Below are 27,523 nucleotides of genomic sequence, written 5' to 3'. Positions count from 1 at the left end.
TGTTATGGTACCAATTCTCTTTCACAGGTGGTCAGATGCAGCAATGTCTAGTGAAGAGTCCAGCGTACGAGTGGCAGTCAGGTTTGTAACAAAATATTCTAACAAATTATGGACAAATAAAAACTGAATTTAATAATGCTTTGTATCCAATAATGAAAATCTTATCTTTTTATAATCTACATTATTTGTGTTTATACTTAGGCTGTGTTTTTGTTAATCACCTCGTTGATTTATCTTATTAATTTTGTTATTTATTTGTTTTGTGGTCCAAGTGTAATTAGCTTGCAATAAATTAAATAAACAAAAGAAATTTGTTTTTATTTTATTTACAAAATAGTAATGAAAAAACTTCCAAAAGAATAATGATTAAGTTAGTCACTAATTAACTAACAAATGATAATTAAAACCTTTTTAGTTAATTATTATTATAATTATTGGATGATATTTAATTTTACAAAATATATCTTACATACGTGAAGTAAATTAATAACTAAGTATCATTTATTGTTTTTCAAACAAATCAAATTCTAAATATATAAATTTTCTATCATATGTTTCTATTGATATTTTTATCTAGGTTAATTATAACGTCAAAATCATTTCACAGTTAACTTGTTTGTAATGAACGACTTTCTAAAAAAATCTAAATAAATATTTATCATTTATAATGTGAGTAGTGATTATGTATTAATAATACATAAGCATATAAAATTATGAATGTATTTTATCAAACAATACAATGTTAAATTAATTAATTCATTTTAGCATACTTTAATTGGCTTCAGCCGTATGTGTCTATGTAATGGAATTTTTAATTTGAATTTCTAAATGAAAATAAACTTGAAATTTGTGCACACTTCCTAATGACCAATGACAATAGAACAATTTAATAATTTTGTTCTAGTATCCTGGCAATACTGATAAGGAAAATAAAAAAGACTAGTTTTATAGGTTTTCTACACAACATATGGGGACCTATTGTCAGTAAATTTAATTCCTCTGCATGTTATTTTTTTTAACTATTGTGGGAATATAATTCAAGTTTTTTGTTATTTAAAAAATATATGTAAAAACAGAATATTTTCATTACTTACATACATATCTGTCTGTTATATTCGATTATTGAAATTAATTATTTAGTAATAGTCATATTTGAAAATTTTTAATCACACCATGTTTAATATTAAAGGAGTCTGGGCTTGCGTTACATAACCACCATTGTTCAATGTTTACGAAGATGCTATGTGTTCATTAATTTTATTGAAGAGTGTGTTGTTTGAATAAACATTAGCTAATATATTTCATTTATATCTCGACATTGAAGTGAATTGTGCGAAATATTTAGTACGTAATATTTATTGAATGCTTGACAAGTACGTAATGTAAATATTACTTATTAGTAATTGTTTCGACAAATACTAATGTAATATGTTGCGATTTGCAATCACTTGACCTGCGAGTTTGCGAACATTTTGTACAACAGACAATGTTTGCATAAGAAAATGTAATAACTTGCAAGTTTTTATATTTCCACGGAGAATATTGCCTCAAAGGTCAATGGTCGTAGGATAATACCCGCTCGGAAAACATCTCTATATGCAAGAGGTAAAAATATAATTATATATTTCGGTTAAACATTGTTCACTTGACTACGCATAATCGCTAGTAAAACCTAAAGTCGTCGATCATTCTTTTGTAGGATGTTTCGATATTATATTATATAACCTCATTTAATGGCTGAATCCAATAACTTTTTTTCTTCACGTACAGAAAATAAAATTGCTGGTATTTATTCAAATATACATATAATGTATTTGCTTTTCATATAATAAGCAATAGGAGATCAAAAGTATACTTCTGTGATTTACAGCGGTGTTTCCCGACAAGCTCATCGATAAAAAATCACCCTTCCAACATAGGCGCCTGAAGGACGGCCGGTCCGCGCCCTACCCTAATACAACCCTGCTTTTAATATCCTGTGCATAAATGCGCGTTCATATATAAAAAAGGTGTTTTAAATATGCACTTTCTACCACCTGACGTAACCCTTCTTCAATGTCTATCTGATACGTTATCATTATATGAATCATATTTTTGTATAAAAGATTACTGATGATAAAATAATCAAAACAACACGCGCCATTAATGCTCAATTTATACATTAACTGTTGTGGGATAAATAAAGTTGAAAGAATAAAGAGATGTAAGTAAAGAAATTTATTTTAATGGTCGTTCGTAACATAATAAGACAATATAAAAGTTCACGTCATAAAGGAAAGAAAAACAAATATTCCCGCCATTTAAACTGTCAACAAATTGTTCGATTATAAATTATGAATATGAAGTTCATTTCCATTTGGAAATAAGCTAATACTAATTTTACTATTATAATCTATTTTCCACCTGAGCACTTATACTTTTCTATAGCCCTGACAACATGTATGCAAAATTTTATGGTGACACTTTAAGTAATTAAGACGTAAAGAGTAATAAACAAACAAACAAACTCACTTACCCATTTAAAGTATTATTTAGCATACATCAGCTTTAGGACGAAAAAGTTTTGTGTACATATAATTTACTTAATTTATTCAAGATCATTGCAATACGATTTAATTTACACTCAGAGAAGAAATCTAATAGTAGAATCGAGGTGTGGTCGATGTGATGTAACTTGTGTTTATACTGTTCAATGATCACATCGGTCACAGCTTAAAAAAATAAACTTATCACGTTTGAATTATTCATATAATTTTATGTATGAAGACATATTTTACGACGGAAAGACGGTAAAATAGAATTGAAACATATACAATACCTATATTGTTTGATAATTTATAGTCTTGACAACGTTTTGAATAGCTTAAACATCAATAAAAGTTTATTAAATACCCGATGAACTCATACAGCATGTAAGATCGAGTGCCTAGTGATTGTTGATGCGGAGACACGACGTATGTACATAAATAAGGTTTTTGTTTAAGCGTGTAATAATAAAGTCGTTATAAAAGAAAGCAAATAAAACGTTCGTTCCTTTCTAAACTACTTTGACAATGCTTATTTATTTTAATGCGGACAGTCGTTAATAAGAAAGCAGTCGTTTTTTCTTTTAGATCCTATATAAATATTTCACTGCCTGGGCTGCGTCTATAAACTATATTAAAATACATATTATATATTTTGTAACTAAGCAACCTCTAATGAATGTTATCAATGCTATAGTCGGAAAATGAGTTTCCATTCCTACGTTCTATTTCAGACAATACCATTCTTTTATTAAACGAGTAATCCATTCACTCTTCTATCGCTCAGTCACTCGTAATAATTAAGAACGTAATAGCCATAGTTTTTCACGTTATTCCACTTCGTCCTTAACTATTTTTTTTTTCACTCATGCACATTATACAGCATTGTTTTCAGCGTCTGTAACTAGTGATTTAATTATATTCAACCCTATTCCCATCACTTTAACCCCTTTTTTTCCGTGACACATTTGATTGACATTGATAGTCATTTAAATTATATTCTATAGCAGACGTGCTTCCCGTCTACGTACGGATATACCTAAGTATTTTGTCGAATTTAAAATAAAACATCCGGAACCAGAACAGTGCTACCTACCGGGTTCAACCTAATCCACCAACGACTCAAAAACACATTTCATTAAAGTCCAGTCATCAGCCCAGCCGTTTAGAAATAATTCATAAACAGAAACGAAGGAATCAAATATATATTAAAATTAAAGATTGAAATTATTTTATTAAACTCCCATTGTATTAAATGCATTTTATCCAATAAGTATACAAGTTAATAAAACGATAAATTACAAACATGTATTGAATGGAAATCGCATTAAACGAGCTGTTAACGTGAATGTAATCACATACGATTTGTCTACTTCTAGCGTAATAATACCTAGTCTATACTTTACATAAATAAGGTTTTAATGATCTTCGGAGAAAAATAAAGTCATCGACAACTAAAGTCAAATATAAAAACAGAGTCTAGCAAGTGAACGATTGCTTATAAAATACCCATTAAAAGTAATTCACATTCACAATAAGACGATGTCGTTCGTGCAATAAAACGTCGTATACTATAAGTAAGGTTACTAAAGTTATGTAACAATGCAGTATGCTTTGATCTTGATATTTTTCAGTTTTCATTTGAAATTTTCATTGTTATTTTAGATTATTTTTTCAATATGAATTTAATCCTACATTGAAATAGTAGAGAGAGAGAGAGTAAAGTTCTCTTGACGCTTGTAATATTATGATAAACATTTTTATATAAGAATATCATATAACAATCTATTGATTAATTGTATTTCTTGATAATATATTCAGAACTTATTCAATTAATGGAAATGTTAATGTTATATTATACCTGGATTACATTTTGTAGGTATGTAATTATTATTATTCCGATGAAGTTGTTCGTATAACTTAAAAATGTATCCAATATTTTAAGTGTAATCTTAAAGCTACGGCCTTAAGTCTTATTCTCGTAAATTTAACTGTCTCGTTGGTAAAGCTAACTTATAGGGTTACTGGCCCCAAGGTCCTGGGTGTTAAGTCCAGGTCGGACCAATAAAAAAGTTATTAAGTTTTCTTATTATAGGTTCTCAAAAGGTTTATTGCGATTAGACCTAGTGATCATCTCGATATTTTATTTCATTGCAGAACTAAAATAAATCACAAACACAAACAAGCCACTAAAAACTAAAAAGTCATATTTAAAAACGTGTCCTATCTAGTGGACCAAAATAGCGAACAATTACATTTTTTATTTTTAAACGTAACAGCGCAATGACTTCACGCCTTCGCATGTCTCTTCACTGATTGATCGTTTGTTATCACTATAGCATATTCTTTATTTGAAAAATCGATTTGTATTACCATACTTTATTGGCATTGAAATAAAATATAAAATAATTTAAATATTAGGTTTACGGTTTTTACAACCCTCGATTTACGATAAGCTCTATCCACTGGTCATGACTAATCCATCGCGATTCGCGACTCGATGTTATTTGATAATTTAAATAACTACAATAATCTCAGATCGATATAAAAAATAAAATAAATAACATCATATTGAGTATGAATATATTTAAAACCATAATTATCTATTTTGTATGCAAATTTTGACTACGATTATTATTATTATTGATCTTGATTATAGTTACACGTGGACTACAACGACAACGCAACTATTAAACTGAATTATAATCTGATTTAAATTATTGTAATATTAGTTTTTTTATGGCTTGATTAATTTTTGAATTTATTTATTCATGGTTTATGTTATACATTAAATAAGGTTTTATGTAGTAATATATATCTAGTAACAGCCTGTCAATTTCCCACTGCGGGGCTAAGGCCTCCTTTCCTTCTGAGGAGAAGGTTAGGAGCATATTCCACTACGCTGCTCAAATGCAGATGGATTCACATGTGGCAGAATTTCAACCGTTGAAATTCTGCCACATGCAAGTTTCCTCACGATGTTTTCCTTCACCGCCGAGCTCGAGATGAATTATAAAGACAAATTAGGCACATGATAATTCAGGTCTAACCAAAAAACAAAAGTAGCTAACTAGGCAGTGGCTAGCTACTTTGGTACAAATTGAAAAAAAAACTGCAAACGAATTGAATATTTCAATGGATAATTTTGGGAATCTTTCATTAATCTAACGACACATACTTGGTTAAGATCTGCTGGATCGAAATTAAGAAACGTAAACTCTAGTGATCTAGACGATAATCACAACCCCAAGCTCCTAAAAAATCGTATTTAAGATTACCATTTTCTGAATAATTATTGACTAATAGTACCGTCGTTCGTCATCGCTAACGACAGCCAGCAGCCGTGAACTGTGACCTGTCGAACATCCTCCGTCGTCAACAGCGGCTATAATCACACCAGTAACATTTCTGCTTTGACGATATTTGATCATATATTTTTAATGGGCACTTGGTACAATATAGCTGTGTTAACACAGTCCTATAATATTGCCGCATTGAAATTACTGTAGTATTAATCGGGGACAAAATGTCACAACTTGGACTGAGTTGTTTTGGATTACTGATTGTTTTTTATTTGCCCGTCAATACGAGTCAGTCCCTTTTTCTTTCATAATTATGTAGTATTTTAAACAAACTGGAGCTAATAAAGATTCGATTAAAATCTATTAAAAAAAAATTTGCAATCTCCGATCGGCTTTTAATCTAGTAAACGATTTTATACAAATGAAGATAATTCGTATTTTAATTAGACGTTCATTTAAACTTTATCGACTTAACATATAGTTGCTTCTGTTTCCGACTCGTATCCTAAACAAATCATAGCATGATATAATATTCCTTGTTTTCACAAACATTGTTATATTCACAAACAGATAAAAAAAACGGATTCCTGACAAAATATATGCGTTTTATCTCCTGCCTACCCCGTAGTGACGTCGATGCGACAAGATAACAGGGTGTAGCAATAAATCAATGCGGATGTATAATATTGCTTAACGAGGTAATAACTCTGATTTAACTATATCAGAAATTATTTCTAAAAAAAGTGAAGACACAGCAATTCTTCTGAAAAAAAGTAATTTTTGTAACAGTTATTATCAAATAACGTATGTTTCTAAGAATATTTGATAATATGCAATAATTAACTAACTTGCAAGTCTGAAATATATTCAAATACTTTGATACCCGGGAAACAGATACAGATAATTGCAGATTACATAATCATTATTCAACTGAGAATTTAAGTGTAATAATTATTTTTATTACAAAATATATATCTCTGTTTTTTTTTGTTTGTTGAATACCGCCAATCCATTATTATACATAATTTTATATTTTTCCTCTGTTTTCTTCGGAACCTTCCTCGGTTTTAACTTTAAAAATTTTAATATTTTTGTAATCACTTCTAGACCATTACCTACCGTTTCTTCCTATTTCATGTTTAACTGTGCTTTGTAAATTGTATATGTACATCCCGTACGCCCAGGATTGTCACATAGCTCTTGACTGTTGTGTGTGTCATACACAGGGTATAATTAAACTACATATACTTCGAATAATAACAGCGACAAACAACAATACGCATAATCATACTTAACATTTCAAACCCGTGACTTTTGCATGTTATTTTTAATTGCTTGGCTAATAATACATTATTACGATTACGTAATAATGTATTTTTAGCCTATATGTTAATGATTAATTAATATATAATGAATACTTAAATATTCGATTGTTGCAATTACGAATTGCACATAGCGACTTATCAATTATGCAATAATATTTTATCATTAAGGAAAACTTCTTAAACAATGTAATTTTTCTACATCCCATATCGATGTTATTGTATTAGGTACTAATTGCAGGAAATCGATTTCGAATTTATTTACAATTTCATAATTAGAATGTCGAGATAAAATTTGAATTGTCGAGATATCAATGTTTATTTACTTATTAGTAACGCAAAAATTTCTATATTTGAGTATTAAGTATTCTAATGATTTTTACGTAGAAAAATCCAAATAAGAGATTACACAATTTTACATTACATTAAAAGCCATGTCATCTAGCTTTTAAAAAAGGTCATTAATATCATGCGCCTAAAATTGATATAATAATGCGTGACTAGGGTTTTTAATATCTTTTCTCTATGGCAACGAAGCTATCGAGCATTTAATTAAAATATGTAATAGGGATTAATGTTCAAAACAATAGACTTGATTTTACGTAACTTTTTTTGTATTCGGTTCAAATTGATGAAAAAATATGGGTATTAATTTATTTGTCTGCCTCTGGTCAAATACATCCTTAAAATATGAAAATGAGAAGGCAGACGTCCAAGGCCCTGTATTATATCGAGACGTACTTACGTACGTACGTAGTTATAAACATGTAGGTACTAAAGTAAAGCTGATTTTATTGCTGGCACGGGCGTTGCTTTTTGTTAATATCAGAGACCTAGGTGTGCGCCATCAACTTTTTTTCATAATTTTATAATCCAATCAATATCCAACTATGATATATAATGCACACATTTTATATATTTTTAAGCGCTGATGAAAATGAATTACTACATTTCTTCTGGACCTGCTTACATTCTTTAATTTTCTTTGTATTCAGAGGGTTAAACTCAAGATTAATCTCAGAGGCATACACGAGAAAATCATATGGTACCCTTTTCTTATGTATAAACTATTTTTACCAAGTTAGAAAGAAAGAAGTGGTTCTTAATATTTCTTAGGGTACAATTAATTGTTATTAAATTCTTATGAAAGTATTTTTTTATGGCATCGGTTGGTGAACGAGCATATGAGCCACCTGATGGTAAGTGGTCACCACAGTCCATAGACAAAGGTGCTGTAAGAAATATTAACCATTCCTTACATCACCTATGGGCCATCAACCTTGGGAACTAAGATGTTATGTCCCTTGTGCCTGTGATTACACTGGCTCACTCACCCTTCTAACCGGAACACAACAATACAAAGTACTGTTATTTGGTGGTAGAATATCTGATGAGTGGGTGGTACCTACCCAGACGGGCTTGAACAAAGCCCTACCATCAAGTGATAAAATAAATATATACAAAAAAATAAAATAGAATTAGTAAACTTGCCAAATACTAGTCTGTCTTGTTTTTCGTAGTTATTTTTATCGGATAAGGACTTATATCCGGCCGGAAATATATTTTAATGACAAATAGAAGAAGGTTTGATGGGTGGTCTAATTTTCGGTAAACACTTTATTTCATGTACTTGCTTTAAGCGGCACTTTGTTAGTGTAATTGCAATTACATTGATTTATCTACAATCTGCGATGCGAAATGCGGTCACCAAAGATCAGAGCGTACACCAGAAATGGCTAAACACACCAAAAATTAAATGAATTTAAATGAAACCAACTGACTTTCTCAAAATATGGTGTATTATTGTTAGAATTTAATTCAGTACAAATTGTAAAATAACAATTTATACTTTCAAGTTTTTATAAAACTAAAAATTTATATAAAAAATAATAAATAAATGTTCGAAACTTGAAAATTTGTTAAAAACCCGTAGTTGAATTTTCCAAAAATTCTTTCTTAGCGGATGCTTATTATAAAAAATAAACTACAATCCAAAATGTTTAAATTAAAAATATACCAGAAATTTACTTTCAAGACTCAGTAGTTTTGGATATAGTTGATAAATAATTAATCAGTCAGAACAAACGATTTTGTATGTAAAGATTTAAATTATTATCAGATCTAGATATGTAGATCCTGGATAACATATTTTATTGAGTTTAACAAATAAGTGAAACATCTATGCCACATCTATTATACCCTTCGCCCTTAGGGCCACCCAGATTGACAAATTAACGACAGCGCGAAGGGCATTACTACGAGCCGTACATTAAAATAATTTTATCTCGTTATATAGCCAATATGCAATCGATATTATTTAAAACGCTAGTTTATATCACTAAGAAAATAACCTATAAACATTTTAATACTCTATGACTAGCTATAAAACAGTCTTAATAGACGATATATTAGAGGTTTTTTTGTTTTTAAGACTGTTTTCAATAAACAATGGACATGGGCCAGTCTGGTCGTCAGTTTATAAGAAAGTAGCGAAGGAGATTGTCTTACAAACAAACTCCTTGCTAAAATAAGATATTGCTGGCAGTTGAGACATTGCTTAAAAACAAGAATGATTTTGTAGGGCATGTAAATTGGAAAATGGAAAGTAAGTCGTCCCTTAAATTATTAGCATTATTTACATTCACAAATTCTATTATTTTCAGTAAAACTGGCTATAAATACCGCATTGTATTAATCGTACTTTTTTAACAATTATCTATAGTTGGATGACATTATTGCGTTTCCTATATTTATATTTTTTTGTTACTCTATTAAATTAATAAATTAACTTATACGCTCTAATAATGTCTTTCCGTTTGTGCCGGATTCCCATTACGCCGGACTTCATTATTTACTTAAAATAGTAAGACTGACTGGCAAATGCCTTCCATAGACATTAGTACTGTAGGAAATCTTAACTAAAAATATGGTATTATTAAAAGAAATAAAAATTATTTAAGTTTACCTTGACAACTAGCAATGTCGTAACCTCGTCTGAATATTTGATGGCGTTTGAGGGACAAACGCTATATGGAACATATCGATTAGATAATAGTCATCCTCAGTAAAGTACATAAATAAATAAAATTATTCACAAACGAATAAATTTGATGGGAATATTAGTTGTGAAAACTTGTCACATTTTACTCCTTATTCGTTACAATAATTTTCAAGCACCTATTAAATAATTTAGAATTCGGAGATGAGGATTATTGTTATTTATAAATAAAACACACACACAGAAGGTGGGCCTTGTAATAATCTGTCATTACAAAATAACGCAAAATTATGTAAAAAAAAATATAGACAGAAAGGTTTATGACTAACAATAAGATTCGGAGACAAAGATCAGGCATCTGCGAGTTGCTACAATGTCAGAATGTCAGAAAAATGTGCAGAGTGGTTTTTTTTTAATTTTAATCAAATTAAAACAGTTGTTGAGTTTAATCGTGTAGAGTTGAGAATCGGAGGTAAGTATGTCACTAATCATACTTATCTAGATTAAACTGGTTAAAATATTTCTTACAGTGATTACATTCTGACCTCTGAAATATCTTTATGTAAAAGCGCCAAGATTCAAATTGAGAACTTATTTAACAGTATTCCTGGAGTACTTTGCTTAGACTTTATACTTTAGTCCATATAATATCTATCAACGACCATCTCTGTTTAACGCAGGTACAATGTCTTCTCCGATACCTACATGGCAAATTTTCCTTTATCTAAGTAGTGCGTACCATAATTGTTTTTTTGGCAAAAAAATATATGTAAGATATCATAAAGAATATAACTTAAAATATTGAATAAAAATAAAATAAAAAAATGTATGCGTGGGTGCGTGTCTTTAAGTATGATCAAATAATACAAGTTCCTAATTATTATGGCGATATTGCGAAGGCATTATAATTTTGTAGAAAATGTATTGCAACAAACTGACTTAAAGTAGGTATAGTAAAGGTGCTTGTACGATTATGCAAGTTAAACCTGCTTATTAAGGTTAAAGAATCATTCAGCTTCTTAACAACTAGATTAAATTTTATTTAATTGTATTAAGAGTTCAACTGACTTTTATCAACTGGCAACATTTTACTGAGAATTAATAAAAAAATAATGTCGAAATTTCGAGAAAATAACTAATTTTATTTTTACCCGCATGTTCCCCACAAATACCATGATTCTAGTTTTTAGTCAATACAAATTATGCAATCGTATTTAAAGCAGTTAATTTCACAAATTAGCGTTTATCCAATTTGAAAAATCCTATTGAAGTCCTGCTCTGTCGTCTACTTACAATAAGTATTTATAAAGATTATAATTACTTCGAACCCTCTATTCCTGGAACAAGTTACCCTGATACGGCGCCGTCGGTAAGGTTTTATTAGTCGGAAAAACCTAACATTTAAAACCCCGGAGTACCCACTCATTTTCACGCGATTAAATCCGAACGGCCAACGTCGAGAGGCCGCATTTATCAAGGTTTCTTGCGACATTTTTTCCTTCTTATGCTAAGTTTCTTTTTGTCATAGACGGAGACAACTTTTTATAATTTACAAACAATGAGATTGACATTTTTTTAATACTTAGATTTTATTTACAGATTATGAAAATAGGGTGTAACTTTGATACTCTTATTACTATATAATAGATATTTCAAAAATTATACATCGCACACAGGAACTATAGAATTTTTGTCATATTGGAAAGCATGTCACAGTTCCTAATCAATAAATACGAATAATTTATTACAATGGATACTTAATAAATTACTACTTAACGGTTAATGCAAATGCGAGCGATTACTTGTTTTCTAAAATTATTTATAAAAATATAATCTTGTATAAGAACATAATAAACCAATTTATATTCGTTAAGACCTCGCTACATTTGCACTCCATTCATTCATATCAATTCTCAGTAAGAGGCGAGCACGAGGCTGTAGTATCAAGCCCACGTCCAGAAGCGTTGTGGGCGAAGAACAAAATATTTAGATATCGCCCACGCAAGTTCCATTTAGCCTTAACAGTTCTAACATTTATAATAAGCCTTAACATGGTCGTTAATGGTAATAAATTATTATGTAAGGCCGATATTACGTACATGCGAAATATTTGGTCACATTTAACCTTTTGACAAATATATAGGTAATTTCGATTGGCAAATATCGTAAATTTATTTGAATCATCGAAAACGAATTTTGGCTTCAATTGCTTATAAAATCAACGTTGCCGAATATTTCAGTGTAAATAATTTATATGCGGCAATAGATATATTAAGCGCTTGAGCCACCACTAAGCAAGTTTAACATTCACGGCCTCCAAATCTATTGAAAAACCCCTAATATTTATGTATATCCTTCTTTTGAAGATGACATCCCTTTATTGATATGTAATTTTAAATGTTAAAAAGGCATGATTTTCGAACTACAGTTTCCTTTCATAAGACGAAGACGAAGATAAGAGAAATGGTGTTGAAAACATTTTAAATGTAAAACTGTTAATTGTGAGAACTTGATTTGTGTAATTATACTGTAAATTCTATGGTAACGTGCGAGGTGATTGATTTGCCTAAGTTTTGCCATCTCATTACGTTTTCCCGCATTATACATTTTAGCCAATCAAACGGCTAATGATGATGACTTTGCGTTTTGCTCCTTTTTCTGCATAAGCCGGTTGAACAAAGGCATATTCTGCTACACTTTGCTAACTAATGCTCCATTTTAAAATATGTCAACCAATGAAGAGTTTTAGGTTGAGGTTAATCATGAGAATGGTATCGTGTACGAAAAATATAGAGCACAGCTCTTAGTTTACCATAACAACGTCTGTCCGTACGTTTCATGACGTAAATGCCTTAAGTTTTTTTTTTTTTGTGTCTGTGTTTTGATTTGCTGTTGACCCTACTGGCCTTTACAGCGTCACCGGGCGTTGCAGGCCTTAAGAATGTTTTATTACAAGGGATTTTTTTGGTTGTTTTAATGAAGTGAACTGAAGAAGAAGATTACTCGTATAAAGAATGATGGATTTGAATTTAGAATTTCTACGCAGACTTTCTTTAATAAAAGGAAAGCTATTAAACATAAGCGAAAGTACAAAAAAAAAACTATTTTTTTTTTATATAAAAAATACTTTTTTCTATGAATGTTTTTTTAATGTACGAATAAAATATGCATAATAAATTTGATTACGGCTGGTAATTACCTCTTAGTTTCTTATTTAAATTTTAATAATGAATGTAAATGTTTATACATTAAACATATTGTAAAATTTTCCCGGTGCACTTGTTAAAGCATTTCGTACATGGCAACTATGAATCTAGATTTGTTAGTATCGTAACGTGAAATTATCAGGAGAGTCTTTTTATCTTGTAAAATACCTAATACATGATAAACGTTAGAGTTGTAAAAAATATATATTAATTAAGTCTTGAGTTTTTTTTTATAATTTATATACTGCGTAATTTAATCGTATATCAAAGCGATTCATATTTACTTATAACTTTTTGTTAGAGCATAAACTTAATCACAGAAAGTTATACTCAGTATTCAAAATCGTTCTTCAGGTGTTATTTTAAACGACAGCGTATATTTATCCAAGCTAAAGTATCGCGTGCAGCGGCCATCTTCGACTGTTCGCGTACCCCATTGTGTAACCGTCGTACGTGCAGTCAATAGCCGCTGCGTCTAAAAACAAGCAAATATAAACAAAAACATTGCAGTGTAACTCGCATGCACGACTCTTGAAATGTGCTCATAATTACGATTATTTATTACTTTATGTAGTCATTTTTGTGAGTTTCAATTGATGCATGAACGCCCTTCGGTGGGTCTAATAGATAACTTCCTGTCAACAGGGATTATAAAGGAATATTTTAAATATATTACATTTTAAACTATTACTTATTTTCTCCCAGCGATTTAAAAAATTGAATTATACATTGATGAAGTTGTTATTTATTTATATATACATAGTTGAATTAAAATAGACATTATTTTCTTTAAATAAAAGCATTAATTGACAGAAGATATGACTACATATTTTAATATACATTAAATTCCGCCGCGTCTGTCTCTCTGTCTGTTCTCTATAAAGTCCAAAATTATTGAACGGATTTTCATATGGGTATCATCAATGGACGAAGTGAAAAAAAAAAAAATGGGAAGGACCCGACTGGGAGCTTGGCCGGCTGTATGCCGTTTAAGCCAATTGAATGAATATATGTACATATGTTATATAAACATTTTGTGACAACCCTTATTTTACCCGTGCGAAACAACGGCGGGTGGCTATTTTAAAATAAAGAATAACAACAAATTTACTTTTTAATGCTATCGCAATTTAAAAATATCATTTTCAAAACCATTCACTTTCGATGAAAAATAAAAATAAAAATGTAATTAGGTTAGGTTATTCACCCTGCGTTTGGAATATATTTCGGGAACTTGTTAGCAAACACATCATGTGACCATTTATGTGTCTCGCATCCGTTCGATTCAATTCGGAAGGGCCTGTTACAGACGTGAATATCTATTCCGAATTCTGTGTACGTATAGATTAAATGTTTGATGTGTACGCTCATTTTGGTGCCGCATAATAAGTTTACATTTATGTATTATAATCTTTTTACTATTTCATTCTATGACAATAAATCAGGACAATTTGTGCAACTTGTATGATGTCAAAATCGAATGTTGAATAAATGTAACATAATATCATTGTCCTACTGCTGGGCTAAGGCCTACTCTCCTTTTGAAGAAAACGCTTGGATCTCTTTCCACCGCGAGCACTTTTGTTGATATGTGGCTTCATTGAATTCCTAAAGATGTTTTCCTTGACCGCCGACTACGACATTACTTAGAAACACAAATGAAGTAAATGCAAAGTCATTGGCGATTGCCCGGGGTTTGTACCCACAATTTTCAGCTTAAGATTTTCGTGTTCAAACCACTGTGCTAACTTGTCTTTTAATATTGAATAGTTATAACATTTTAAAGTAATATCAATTTGTTTTGAGTCAGTATTGTAAGTAAAGCGTAAAATCTTTGATACTAAAGGATACCATGAAAATTATAGTTATTTATTTTAGATCCCGCTGTGCGATTGTGAACATGTCCTTATAAATGCGAGATGCGTACACGCATCCCTCGCTATTCGCAGACTGCGCGGCGAGCGTTGCGCTTCCGGCTGCATTATAGATTGAATTATAGGGTTTAAGTTAAATAATAGCATGTCAGTTGATGATTTACTACGCGTACTGCGTTCCCGATATGTTTTACTGTAATTCTCAGTATTGCGTATATCTATTGCGTGATTCGATGAATATCTTAGCTTATATCTTAGCTTTGAATTCTAATATTGAACTAAATTGTATTCTATTAATAGTTTGATACGTAAAGAGTCAATATTATTAACCTAGTAATATTTTTGTATATTAATATATATATACCTGAAATATAATAGTACTTAATTTTATTTGAACCATCAATTCATGTAAATTTTTTTTAAAATAATCAAGTTACTTTTAATGCTATCTAGAGATCACATAAATTGCGTCAGATGTCCTCTTTTATGAACTCGTAACCATCTACTTCGTATTGTAATTTGCATTCGGTGTGTATCCTCTTAATCTTAAAGGCCTATCATTACTCTAAACTACTACAGAACGAGACATCACATTAGTAATTCATTGTAGTTTAACTATGGGGTAGAAGGCTCTTTTGTTAATTTCTTCAATAATTTCCGCTTTTTACGGTTTTAATATTGTTGTCATTCATGGTCGAACAAGAGATGAGTTCTTATACAGTTATTAAGACAAAACGAATATCAGTTCGAATCAGAATCCGTACCTTACTAAAAAAATGTTGCGTGTTCTTATATATACGCTTGAGAAGTTATACTTCTTCGGCGTTCTTAAAAATGGTTGTTAATTGCATGCAAATTATGTGTTAAAATAAAATAGTAACTTATTTATTTATAATAAAATTATGATTATATATATAATTTCGTCTTTGGTACAATTACTATAACACTCACTCGCAAGATAAAATTTTAAAATAATGAAAGTTTAGCGAGCAACTTCATCATGTACTTAGTTTTCGTGTTACTATTATAAAAAAATCACTCTCATCGTTTTTTCAAATCGCGCCAAAAGAAGTACAACTTCAATAATGAGAAACAAAATTAAATCTCATACATCATAATACGATAAATAATAATCAATTATTGTAGTATTTTTTTATTTTATTTAAGGTTAAATTTCTGCAATGGTTTTAAAAAGTTTAAAGATTAAATGTCAAGCCCTTTATAACCTTAACGCTCTATGAGCACCTTTCATTTATTTATAGTGTTTTGTCGATCAATATATATGTATGTTCTCTCAAACAAGCGACCTTTACCTATATATCGATTTACGATATTATTTTGTCATTTATGGTTTTACTCAGACTTCGTAGTAATCAAATATAATTGTTTTTCTAATTAAAGAGTTACACTAAATATGAATATAATTATTCTACAGAAATCCAATGTTGAATGATACATTATATACATTACAATCCTTGATTTACAAGGATTCGAATTAGAATGATCGTGGTTTCGTAAGTTTATAAACATAGTTATATATGGCAACGTCGGTACAATACATTGAAAGCTATAAATAATTACAGAATCCGTCCACAAACGCCAGCGGAAGTGGTCGATGGATGCGGTGTGTGTGCACGCGCGGGTGGCTCGGCCGGCGAGGGCGGCGTGGCGCTCGGCTCCGAGCGCGCGTTCACCTTCGACTACGCCTTCGAACCCACGTCCGACCAGCAGCAACTGTATGACACCTGCGTCAGGAAACTCGTGGAGGCAGCTCTTGACGGATACAATGCAACCGTCCTTGCTTATGGGCAGGTAAGTTATCTAGATACCTCACAATACATACCTTAACTCCTATACATGATATAACTATAGCGATAATTATTATTATTCTACTCTCTTATGATTTTTGTATACTTAGTTGTTTTTTGTTGCTTATACTGCATGTATTAGATTAACAACTAAAATTTTTTTTGCGTATAAACTTTTTTTAAATAGTTACTTCATTTACAAGGCAGTGAACAGTCATTCACGAATTTCAAGGAATGCTTACATAATTAAAGTTGAATAGTTAAAAATTGGCACAATGTTCGCACAAATGCGGTGTGGGAGGCGTAAATTGTGTCTTAAATCATCTTTGTTCTCGCCTCTCGACTGACGACCTTTTACTGGATCGACCGATACAGAATTGCGTTAAATTGCCTACTTTGTAATGTTTACCAGCTCAAATGAATTTGAACTACAACAAAAAATCGTGATGGCCGTGGCTAAAACACGTGCCTTTACAATCATCTCGTGCTCAGAGGCAAAGGAAAACATCGTTAGGAAACCTGTATGATATTATATAGATTTTATTCTTCATTATTTTATTTTATTCACCAACCCGCGTTGGTGCAGAATGGTGGAATAAGCTCCAAATCTTCACCTCAATTGCCTAGTGCTCGGACTGGCTGTTACTGTAGTTATCATTTAAATAAAAAAAAGTAAAAGTGTCGATTTCGAACAGTTTTCATAATCGTTATAATACAGCCCCGCCTGTCGTATTGTCGGTTTGCGACACGCAACCGGCGTCGTAATTAAACCCATGCAGTAGCTCACCTGCAATTATTCTATATGGGGTTGTAGAACCCTGGTCATGGTTAAATGAACGCTATCAAATATTTATTTGAATCTGACATACGCTTTAATTATTATTTTTAATAAGCACCTTCAATTTAAATATCGATAGTACAAATATGGTAATACTTTGTAAATGTAAGTTATAAGTAAGTTTTCGCAATACACTGTAAAGGGCTAAAGTATAAAGTTACAACCGATATATTAAAATACCGTGAAGGCTGGTGCACTATTTAACAAACATTTATTCACGACTCGAATTGATCGCATTATAATTGAAATTTATTGTCAGTGGAAAACAGTGACACGAATTGTAAATGATAAATACAATTTCCCTTATTAATTGCTCTACAAGCCTTCCTTCTATTTTTTATAGCGTGTCTAGATTGTGCATAAAATATTCTGCTGAATATTTAAACATTATAGCAGATATTGAAACACACGTGAGTGACGACTTCGAAATTTCGGAACTTTTGTAATGTTATGTATATTCGTATATAGGTTTTCCCAACTAAAGTTTGTAAAGACAAATTAAGAAAAGTAATGTCTAATTGCTGGTCTAAGATATCATCTCAATTTGAGAAGGCTTGGATCTTTCCCAGCGCTGTTGGTTGTTGGTTACATATGTGGCGAAACATGCAGGTTTCCTCACGATATTTTCTTTAAGCACTGAGCAGAAGATAACCACGATAACTCTTGTCACGGCTTGAACCCGCAATGGATTCAAATTTACGTGTTCGAATTGGCGAATTGGAATATCACGGCTAGAAAAATAAAACATGTTTGCCTAAATCATTCAAATATACTGATGTAGTGATAATCATATTTAGGTAATGAGTTACCGACGTTGCAGTCTCTTTGTTGAAGTCGTGACTCTGGTACAAATATAAAACATAAATAAAGTACAACATACTTATAACTCTAATTGTGTTCATACCTGGTATTGCACATTTAAATGACAGTATACAGAATCGAATGCTTTACGGAAATTTACTTGGTCTCATGAATAAATATAAGGTGCAAGAATATTGTGAAGCCGTACTAGTGCCGCTTGGACGATCATAACAGCTGGTCAAGTACGAACTCAGAAGGGAAAGGAGTGGGTCAGCTGTTTCAGAAAATATTCGAAATATTTCACTAAACGAAACTTAACTAAAATAATTTGATATCATTATCAACTTTAGGACCGTCGTGTATTTTAACCGAAAGCCATTTTACTCATTAATTGTTTAAGGATATTTACTTGGGAAATAAATCAATTAAGTTTTCATTTAAAGTTACATCAAGTTAATTTAATAAGAAAAGGAAAAATAGTCAGTTTAGCGCAATATCGCAGAATGTAGTAATGCAGACATCTCGTTGTTCACAGTTAGAACGTTTCATGATTTGTTTCACTTTCTATTGCCTGAAAACAGTCTTCGCTTTCAACACTACCTAAAATATGATTCACCAATTTTTAATAGACAGTCTGATTTTACGTAAGGAAATTGATTTCTTTTAGTAGTTTTTTTGCTGACGTCATCGTTTAATTATTATATAAAATTATTTAATTTTGAAAAGCAATTAAGCAAAAGTCCATACAGTGGTAAGTAGTCGTCTTAGTTTACGTACAGGATCACTGTTATGAAGGCACTATTCGTTTCACCGTCATTGCGCCACCAACCACACATCCTCTGACACAGTACCTGTATTAACACTGGCTCACTCACACCGGCATGCAACAATACAAATAAAATTACGTCTATTAGTAGAAGTGAATAAATAAGTAATATGCGTCCAGAAACGTATTCACAAATCCCTACTACAGCAAGGATCTGTAATAAAGAAATAATTCAGCTGGTTAAGTTTAGTAACGCGATACATACCACGGTCCCTTATCACAAGTCAAGTAGAAGAGCTTCTGATTAAAGTCAACTCAAATAAGGATCAGCGCACCGAGTCGTAGAATGCGGAATATAACAATCGCCTTATTTGTCCGCAATACATAGATTTCCTCGACTGAATTCTATTCAAATGTTAAATAATATGTTGTTTACAATTCTAAATGATTATTTATCTCACGTAATAACTAACGTTACCATATTGTGTTAAGAAATACAGGCATAACAGATTGCAACTATTTATGAATAGCAGGTCTGTTCACGTTGCAATATAGACTTTAGTATTTAAATGATGTAAAACTATGTCGCATATGTTGGTCCGTTGAAATATGTTGTGAGCATTCTTAGGGTTATCATCGAAAGTATGTTTTAAGACATTTTACTGTATAATAAAAAAAAAAGTGTTGAGCTAAGGCCTCATCTCTTCTTAAGGCATGGAATTTATTCCACCAAACTGCTATTAACGGGTGCATACCAAATGTAGACTTTTTAAGCAGGTTTTAATTAAGCACAGAGTTCAGTGGTGCTTGTTCAGGTTTGAACTTCGTATAAGACTGTGCTCAGTATTCTCGTCTTAGTTCAATAAAGTACTAATACTTTTTGAAAGTAATAATAACATCGATTAATCTATTAAAGGTTATAGTAAAAATAAAGATAATTTACTCTTTTATCAAAAGCCATATATCATGTTAATCATATACTACGAAAAATTAATGTTAAAAATATTTGTTACGTTATACGCAGAACATTTACAAACCGGTTTTATTTCATTGAAGAAAAAAACGCCAACCACGAATATCTTGCGTCGAGGGGTTTTGTACAATACGGAAAACCAACAAGTGCCGTTTAAAAATAAAAAATATACCGTTTTATTTAGTAATGACAAAAAAAAAATTGTATGTACTATATATTGAAAATTTGACGACATTGTCCGCTGTATTTAGTATCTATACTAATAAAATGCTATGTTGATATTTTGTTATTTTCTGACAAACGAGATATCGTCAAAGAAAGTCTCTTAGCTTTTTTTCTAAAGGTACAGAACCCTAAAATCATATTTTTTTCGTTATCTTTAATAAACTCCTGATCAGTAGGCACTGATATAAAAATAACCTACTTGAGATAGCAAGTTTTGATCAAGATTCACCAACCGTTATTTTGAATAGTCTGACTCATAGGATCGTGTATAGTTTATTTCATATAGTTTCATTTGTTCCAGTTGAATCTAGAATGCTCATAACGTTTTGCTTCTGTTATCGTAGACCGCCTTTTGTGATAGTACAAAAGCACCAACTCTAACAATAAAAGTTATAACTTTTTGGGTAATCAGTTGAAGATGTAGAATTCAGTCGCTCGTAAAGTTATTCGGCTAATATTACTTGTCTATCTAGTGACGCTTCGTTTGCTTATCGGATATAATTGATATCTTCAATTACAGTTAAAATCAGGCGCCTCATTATCGCCACCCAGAATATATACCACCCTTTATACCCACTAAAGATAGTGGGTATAAAGCGTGAATAATAAGGGAAGATTGTGGGACTCAAATCCGGGTGGGCACGACGGAATTCATTTTTTTATTTATCTCGTGTGCTACATTGTGAGGCAATTTGTGTAGGATGATATTCTGCCTTATGTGTGTCTATGAACCGAAGTGAAATTATCTTCCAAGCTTTTTTATCTTAAAAAGAGATCCCAGAAGAGAGATACGATTACTTTTTATCAGCTTCAGAAATTCAACGTTACCTCCTGTTCTATATACGTTTTAAAACTTGCAAAGTAATATTTGGATTGTTATCTAGTAGATAAAGCTGAATGTTTGTGTTATACAGCTTAGAAGACTACTAGTACATCACTCAATCGTCTAGTTCTCTCGTCTTGTTAAGAGAAATTATTTTATTAGATATTTGGACATTAATAGATATTTGGACATGTAAATTTATTCCCGATACCAAAGATCTATAAAAAAACAAAGAATTTTTTTCATGATTGAGTACGAAAAACCCAGGGAACATTTTAACCGTACTCCTTTGGCTTCGAGCCCAAAACAAAATATTCACGTCCACTTCTAACCAGCCTACCTATCAAACAGAAATTACAGTTCCAGCAGCCCTGGATATTCGGAATCCTCCCCCTGACCCATTTGGCTCGCGGTGTATTTTAGCTGAAGAGTGCTCTACCGAGAACACTCGTCTTCTCACAAAGCTCACGTGCTGCTTAGAGTTTCTGTTTCTTAAGGCGTAATAAGCCTCGCTGCTTCTCGTGTGACAAAAATAACTTTTATTTTAATAATATTTTAAAAGCAACTTTGTATAAATATTCTCTCATTGATTAAAACTGACTTACTTTGTTCACTTTATTCAACGAATATAAATAATCTTACTTCTAAATCTGTACCATATTTTCTAAATCATACAAAATACAATATTGTATCTTTGTAATTTTTATATTCTATATTTATTCTTTTGTAAATTTAATATTTTTGGATAGATCGTCTATAATATAAAAAAAAAATTATACGTGTAAGACGGTTGTAAAAAAACATTTAATATTCGAAGTTCAACTGAATACTATGAAACAGTCATAAGTATAAGCCACACACGATTTTAATACTTATCATATTTTTACACAGCTCTAGTAAAGCGGCGTTGTGAAGTGCTCTATTATTGCCAAAAAATTAAAAAATAAACTAATTACAAAACGGCATATTAATGAACACTCCTAATATAGTTCTAAGTTCTTACATAATAAACAAAAGATAATTGAAAAAACCATATATACAGATATAGTTTTTAAGCAAGATATATTTTGATAAACTCCAAGAATAACGTTGCCTATATTATTATTTTTTATTTTCTCTAACTTTCAATGTTATAAATGCTTAAGTGCAAGTCCATGTGCTCTAATTTGAATTAAGTACTTGATTCGAATATAATAGGAATTAGGATCTATGTTATAGTCACATATGACACCCTTTATGTTACTATGCATTAGACTACCTCTGCTAAAACAACTATATAGACATTGGTTCATCAATTTTCTCTAAACATTGCGTGTCCAGTGTCTTCACGCTACGATTAGCAATCGACAAGCTGAGGTACAATTAAAAATTCTTATTTCCAACGTAAACAGGTCAACGGCTGCCTTCCTTGTACAATGTACTTGATTTGATATTTTTGCTATTATCTGTTTCTTTTAATGCTGTTTCGCGTTACCTTATAAATTAACTAAGATGGAAAATGACAGCCACTGAATGCTGTTCTGTTCTCCGGCTGACCTCCTGTCCTATTGTGAAGATTCTACAATACTGTTCCAATGCGGATCGTTAAATTCATATATTATGGCACATTATCATCCGAATCACATATGAATAAAATTATAAATAAAATTTAAGTATATGAAATGTCATTAGTGCTTGCCCGGGCTTGAACCCGCAAACTTCCGTCCTAATAATCCAATGTAATTATAGACTGAAACGTCACGAGGAATAACCTTGAGTGGTTTTTTTAAAATGTAAAACGTAATTTATACACGATCTGACTCAGAATCTGGACTGATATTATTATCTTCTTAATACTACGTGCAAAATAATTTTAATCCATCTTGGTACGACTATACATTACTTAGCAAAGAACTATTAAACTTCTGTTTTTTATTAAAGTTTTTAAAACCTATTTTTTTCAAGCAGTTATAAATACTATTACAATTCATGTTACAAGATTAAATCGAATGTAAAGCTGTCACCGGTTCCAGAAGTAGCTTCTATAGAAAAGAAACCAACGAGAGGTACACTTAAAATTAAATCTATATATTCCGTAAAGAAAGAAACGAATAGTAACTCCACGCTTTATTATATATATTATTGTATTATATAATATAATACCCGAACATATTAGAAAAGCTCCCTCAAAATTTACATTTAAAACTCGTCTACGTGAGCACATATTGTCAGAAAGCCCCTAGCTCTTATGATTTCTATTATGCACTATTATTATTAAATTAACTATTGTTATATTATATATATGTTTTTACGATATACAGTATATATCAATATTTATTTTGTAGATACTATATGGATATGTATGTATATTTTTTTTTTATCTAGTTTTACATAAGTAAGCCGAGATGGCCCAGTGGTTCGAACGCGTGCATCTTAACCGATGATTTCGGGTTCAAATCCAGGCAGGCACCACTGAAATTTCATGTGCTTAATTTGTGTTTATAATTCATCTCGTGCTGGGCGGTGAAGGAAAACATCGTGAGGAAACCTGCATGTGTCTAATTTCAACGAAATTCTGCCACATGTGTATTCCGCCAACCCGCATTGGAGCAGCGTGGTGGAATATGCTCCAAACCTTCTCCTCAAAGGGAGAGGAGGCCTTTATCCCAGCAGTGGGACATTTATATATACCTATATATTTGTATTTCTTGTATATCGGAAACTCCGCTAACAATTTAGCTCAAGTTTTGTATCGAGATTAGGTTTTGAATTTGATATTTAGTCGCAACTGAAAAAAAGCAGTTTTTGTCAAATTAAAATCATTTCTTATGACTTATTGCTAGAGCCGTTCGAAGCTCGGTTGCCCACGTACTATATAATTAATTATATTCCTAATTATCTTATATTTTAAAATATATTAATAACTAACTATATGCAGCTTTTATATACATTTGTAGAAATAATAAATGAGACACTTTTCAATGTTAAAATAACTGACGTCTGTTAGTATATGACCTTATGCTCGTGTTTAATATGACCCGTGTCAACTAACAGCCGCGTCAGTTCCGAGCTAATTTCATACGTTTCCCGTAATATCCTGAATGAGCTGTATACATACATGCCATGTCAGCTGCTTGTTATATTAGTATATATAGAGTTGAGAATATTGCTTTATTAATATATATTTTTAGATAGGTAGGCAAATTTGCAGCCAATGGGCCAGTGTTGGTTAGTCGTTACTGCTATCACGTTGGAACTAGAAGAAATTTAATTGTCACATAAAACGCCAACGCGTCACCATCCTTGTGAGCTAAGATGTTCAGTCCCTTGTGTCAGTGATTACACTAGCTCACTCTCGTATGTATTCCTGCTTGAAGGTATACGATAAGATGGCCGGTACCTGCTCAGATCGGCTAGCATTAATCCACCAAGTAAAAAAATGTAATCGAATAAAACGTATTTGAGTAAAACAGATAGATCAACTCCAGCACGTCGCGCGTAAACCTTTCTTGAAGTACGTATAATGAATTATGTAACGGAGGTCTACGTTCGAACGTTCACAATGCCCTAGTAAAATGTACAAGATAAAAATCAAATAAATTATACTTTATTTTAGTAGGTTTTGGTTATTCTGAAAGGAATCTTCAAGAAGATTTGAAATGTAGTAGCTCTCCTATACCAATTATTGTGCAAAAATATTATTTAATTTACATTTTCCAATTGTCCCTTATTGTAACTCGCAAAGTCGAAACACTTAACCTTGGAGTCATTATAAAAACATTTCTAAAAGATGTGGCACTCTTGTCTTATTGCCTACAGTGGTAGGACGGGACAGGGTCGTTACATTTTCACCGAGATTGGATTTTATGAAACTATTTTTAAAATATTTCGGATATAAAAATATTTAATATGTAATATGCAAAATAGAGTAGATGGTAGAGGTTTGTAACAATTAAACAAAATTAATATCTTTGTTCAAGTCATCATTGTTCAGTCACTGAACCGCCTCTAAAATTTCGTTTATTTATTTTACCAATTAACAATTTAGCTTATTTCTAATAGATACAATAAATAAATATAAGAATTGAAACATAAATGCAGTAGATAAACGTCTGATATTAAAAATAATATACAATAATGCTAAGTAACCCAAGTTCGACGTACATTACCCTCCGTACTAGGTGAACTGTGTGACGCTGGGAGCACATTTATAGTAACGATCTTTATATTGTACGTATCAGAATTCTGTCGTCACCAGATATCTAATACATCGCATGATAACCATCATTACACTGATGGCCGCCATCCGTCGTCGGTTGAAGAATTTTGTCTCTTTTTTTTCGAGTCTATTGCAACTGTTATTAATCAGTACATTGAGGACAGACTTTTATATAATAGATAGTTTTGAATGCTCATAAAAATATTTCGATATCGGTTTAAGTAATGAATTGATAAGTTCGATTTATATTTTATTTTTAATTTTCAGTTTATTCCATTATAAATTCCAGTTTTTTTTAGTTATTTAGTTCAAAATAAAGACCCCTTACATTTTGTGATTGTTATATATATTTAAGAATAAGAATAAGTTTATTTGAGACACAATTATTTTATCGTTACTCGCCAGAGCATTACATAATAAATGCATAAAGAAAGAGACTTAAAGTGGAACATTGTTAGGTAAAAATGCGTGTTCCAATGAATCCACTGCGAACGTTTCACGTGCTTCATTTGTGTTGTGTTTATAATTCACATCGTGCTAAGTTTTAAAGAAAAAAACCCTGTTGCATTTGTTTTTTGTAATTGCAAAGCAATAACAAAATGGGAAGACTCTAAAGCTCCTTAAAAGAAGAGTTCTATGCCAAGCTGTGGGCTATTTACAAACTGTTCCTGATATCTGATAACAATGTCTTCGATCAGAATAAAGTTTCAGTTTAGAGCCCAAAATATAAAAAAACAGAACTGTAGAATTATTCCGTAAGCAGCTGCCATATTGGCAAAAATATAGCATAAAACAAAAGAAAATGTTTTGCAACAAAGGCGCGAAAAAATTAAGAACTACAAATTTAAAATTTGTCACTGGGAAAGCTTCTTTAAGATCTAGTGAGCTAGTTTTTCAATTACTGTTGGAACATTTTATACTGAGAATAACAAGTTTAACTATATATGTACATATATAATAATATTATTCTTACTACTTTAAACACATTTTTGTACTTCATAATGTTATGTTCTCTTTTAAATCTTGATAGTTTTAGTACTGCTTCTGTGGGTTGGTTCAGTTCTTCACAACATGGTCTAATTGTAACGTTCAAAGTCGCTTATCAACAATATCTTATTACGGAATAGCACTTGACAATGACACTCCGTCAAATCGTTTATTCAACGTTTAATCGCCATCCTCGACTTCTCATTACAATATGCAATTAGCGGCCCACGTGTTTCATTCGTATTCGTCCCGTATTCGAAATAGATTATCCGTTTGTATAATTTAATAGTAAGCCGCATTAATATTTATAGTGTTTTATGTAACGACACAATTATTCATAGAGAGAATTATATATGTTTACACTTGTGATCATAAGTTCTTGGACTACTCATCTGTCCCGACTTGGTATAAGACTGAAATCTGTATTGTGATTTAACCTGGAAATTAAAACATACATTTATTTAAATGAGTCTACTTAACTCGATCAAAATGATACAAGTATACATCAAAGGCACGCACAGAATGTCTGTTGTCATTTGATAGCAAAAAATGCTTTAACATTATCATAATACCATTTAAGTAATACTTTTAGGGAAGTAATAAGTAATCTAAATCAGCAGTAAAGTTATTCATGAAATGCGTTCATTTATTTGATTATATATTAAATGTATTCTATTTAAATCTAGCCAGACTAGGTTTTCAGGTAGGCTTTTAAAGCCCTCGTGTTCGAGTGGCTGTCGAGACGAGATCTCGTCAAGGGCGTTTTAACATGTCGTTTAGGGATAGGGTAAAAGGACCAGTCAAGTGAAATATTTAAAGAAATATTTAAATCAAACATTATAATATGACACAACATTTTTTTTTACTTATTAATATT

The 27,523-nt window shown here is 31.2% G+C and overlaps 1 protein-coding gene across 1 annotated transcript in view; it reads left to right on the top strand.

Annotated features, from left to right (window-relative positions):
* The window catches only part of LOC125067079 (kinesin-like protein KIF21A), a 55,368-nt gene that overhangs the window by 679 nt on the left and 27,166 nt on the right, over nucleotides 1-27,523 (top strand). The window contains exons 2-3 of the mRNA XM_047675487.1: nucleotides 28-81; nucleotides 16,811-17,039. Of these exons, the coding sequence (XP_047531443.1) occupies nucleotides 44-81; nucleotides 16,811-17,039 (267 nt within the window). The 5' untranslated portion in view covers nucleotides 28-43. The remainder of the gene's footprint in view (nucleotides 1-27; nucleotides 82-16,810; nucleotides 17,040-27,523) is intronic.

The sequence above is a fragment of the Vanessa atalanta genome, chromosome 1 (assembly GCF_905147765.1).
Source record: "Vanessa atalanta chromosome 1, ilVanAtal1.2, whole genome shotgun sequence".
NCBI classification, from domain to species: domain Eukaryota; kingdom Metazoa; phylum Arthropoda; class Insecta; order Lepidoptera; family Nymphalidae; genus Vanessa; species Vanessa atalanta.
The sequence above is the reverse complement of the archived record's forward strand: the minus strand, read 5'-3'. Positions and strand labels throughout refer to the sequence as shown.